Source organism: Pundamilia nyererei, unplaced genomic scaffold, assembly GCF_000239375.1.
Source record: "Pundamilia nyererei isolate P.nyererei 1_Seehausen unplaced genomic scaffold, PunNye1.0 scaffold00004, whole genome shotgun sequence".
Lineage (NCBI taxonomy): Eukaryota > Metazoa > Chordata > Actinopteri > Cichliformes > Cichlidae > Pundamilia > Pundamilia nyererei.
The window spans coordinates 6,406,808-6,409,389 of record NW_005187405.1 but is presented as its reverse complement, the minus strand read 5'-3'; the positions used below and the strand labels follow the sequence as shown (position 1 = coordinate 6,409,389).

The 2,582-nt window shown below is 35.6% G+C and overlaps 1 protein-coding gene across 2 annotated transcripts in view; it reads right to left on the bottom strand.

The window, feature by feature from the left end:
• Nucleotides 1–870: 870 nt before the first annotated feature.
• Nucleotides 871–2,582, bottom strand: part of LOC102197229 (tetratricopeptide repeat protein 39C) — a 12,995-nt gene continuing 11,283 nt past the window's right edge. For both annotated transcript variants that reach the window (XM_005721365.1, XM_005721367.1), the window contains one exon: nt 871–1,605. In XM_005721365.1, coding sequence (XP_005721422.1) covers nt 1,516–1,605 — 90 coding nt within the window. In that variant the 3' untranslated portion in view covers nt 871–1,515. The remainder of the gene's footprint in view (nt 1,606–2,582) is intronic.

The following is a 2,582-nucleotide window of genomic DNA, read 5'->3' as shown; positions in this document are numbered from 1 at the left end:
CTCGACGTTGTGGTTTTTTGCGGTTAAAAAAAAAAAAAAAATTCCTGTGTACATGGTTATGGTCATGAATGTTACATTTGCTATGACTGAATCAAGCAATCTGATTACCCAGAAGTTATCTTCTGTGGTGGCTGTAGCACAGCAGGTCATCTGAGAACTGGAAGGCTGGTACTTTGATTCCTGGCTGCTCCAGTCTATGTACCAAAGTGTCCTTAAGCAAGATACTGAACTCTGAGTTGCTCTTTCATTACTCTAAATTTTGTTTGGCATGTTTCCATTTGACAGCTGAAACAAACGTTGATCTTTTTAGCAAAAAGATGCCCATCTAAATATGTTTAGAGGGGCAGAAGACACACCATCACCAAAATCAGGACCATGAAACCTAATATAAAGGGGGAATCATGGTTTAGTATTGCTTTGCTACCTTGGGTACAAGACACCCTGTCATCAAGGAACAATGAATTAAAACAGGTAATAAGTATTAGCCCTGTTACAGGCTGGTGGCCTGTGCGCCTGTGACAGCTGGGATAGGCCCAAGCTCCCCTGTTACCTTGAATTTAATAACCAGAAGAAGATGGATGTAATAACAATATAATAGCAGTAGTTCATAGATGAAGCTCGGAAGTTCTGTAATACAGGATAAGAAAATGGTAAGGAAAAAAGAAAAAAAGTCAAATTTCCATGATCTGAAGGCATCTGAAGCAGTTTGAGGAGGAATGATAAAAGATTCCTCATCATTGTCTGTGCCTCATAAGCCACTACAGGAAAGGCTTAATGCCCCTCGTGATTACTTTGATCACTAAAGAAGTACAAATTCTGTTGGTGAAGAAATGTATTTGTCACCTTTTAAACAGTCGACGAAAACAGATATTCAGTTTTACAATGTTGTTTTTATTATAACAAATATACAGGAAAAACTTTGCAGCAGAAAGGAGCGTTGTGCATTTAAGCCGCTCAAAGTGGCACATTTATTAAAACCTTTATGTGAGACATATTTACACTGATAAAAACGACTGCTTAAAAAGGGGCTGTGCTTTTAAAAAAACAAAAACAAAAGATTAATACACTGCCTATAGATTAGCTTTACAAATGTCAAAGTCAACAACCAACACTGAAGTGGAAATATTGGCTTCTTAAAGACATTTTCAGAGTCATTTCTTGTAATTGCTTTGATGCTTAATACTTGATATGTGCCTTTACACAATCTGAAGAACATTTCCTCCATGTAAGCAATAATGCCTAAGATCTTACAAAACAAATCTACGGGTTTTCATTCAATTCAACAGGCATCTAGTTTTAAAACAAACCCTGAAGACAAAAACAAACAGTGTATTGTGCCGTACAGTAACAGATCGATAACACCTCTTGTACCTGTTTTCTTGTGAAATATTCATGTTTGTGTTCTAAATGATGCACTGGCTCAGAATCTTATAAGTAAAAAGAAATTATTTTAAAGTGAAAATATCCATACTCATTATTGTGGCTTTTTCAAAGACATTTATTTCAGATTAAAGTTCAAGGCTGGGCGGAGGCCGTCATAGAGGCGAAAGCTGAATGAATACGAACGTGGAGTCGGTTCTCAAAGTCATAGCCAGCGTAGTCCTCCTGCACAGAAAACAAAATGAATTTTATTTTGTTCGTGCTCTGCCCTCTAACAACCTCTGCAGTCAACACAGACAGATCAATGAACATGCTGACCAATCAGGTAAGAAAAACAGAGAGCCCAGTGCCCAGTGCTCCTCTTAGACACCGTGTGTCTGCCCAGACATGCAGAGATGGCTGTTACGGCTAATAGAGTGAGATCTGTGCTCATTCAGTGTCAGCTACCAATCAACTAACAAAGTTAATGCTAATGCAAGCAAGATACTTACAACACTGCTCTGCAGGGCGAGACTGCATCAGGCATTCAGACCATTTAATTCCGTTGTTTTCATTCTAATTCTGTTGTTTGTTTTAAACTTCCATTGTTTTCATTCAAATTCTTTTCTTTTCATTCTAATTCCGTTCATTTCATTGAAATTCCGTTGTTTTCATTCAAATGCTGTTTTCATTCAAATTCCGTCGTTTTGATTCAAATTCCGTCGTTTTGATTCTAATTCCATTCTTTTCATTCTAATTCCGTCGTTTTGATTCAAATTCCATTGTTTTGATTCAAATTCTATTCATTTCATTCTAATTCCGTTGTTTTCATTCAAATTCTGTTGTTTTCATTCAAATTCTACTCTTTTTATTCAAATTCTATTGTTTGTTTTAGAATTCTGTTGCTTTCATTCAAACTCTGTTCTTTTCATTCAAATTCCGTCGTTTTCATTTTAATTCCGTTGTTTTCTTTTAAACTTCCATTGTTTTCATTCAAATTCCGTCGTTTTCATTCTATTTCCGTTGTTTTCTTTCCATTTCCATTGTTTTGATTCAAATTCTGTTCTGTTCATTCTAATTCTGTTGTTTGTTTTAAACTTCCATTGTTTTCATTTTAATTCCGTTGTTTTCGTTCTAATTCTGTTGTTTTCTTTTAAACTTCCATTGTTTTCATTCTATTTCCGTTGTTTTCATTCTATTTCCGTTGTTTTCATTCTATTTCC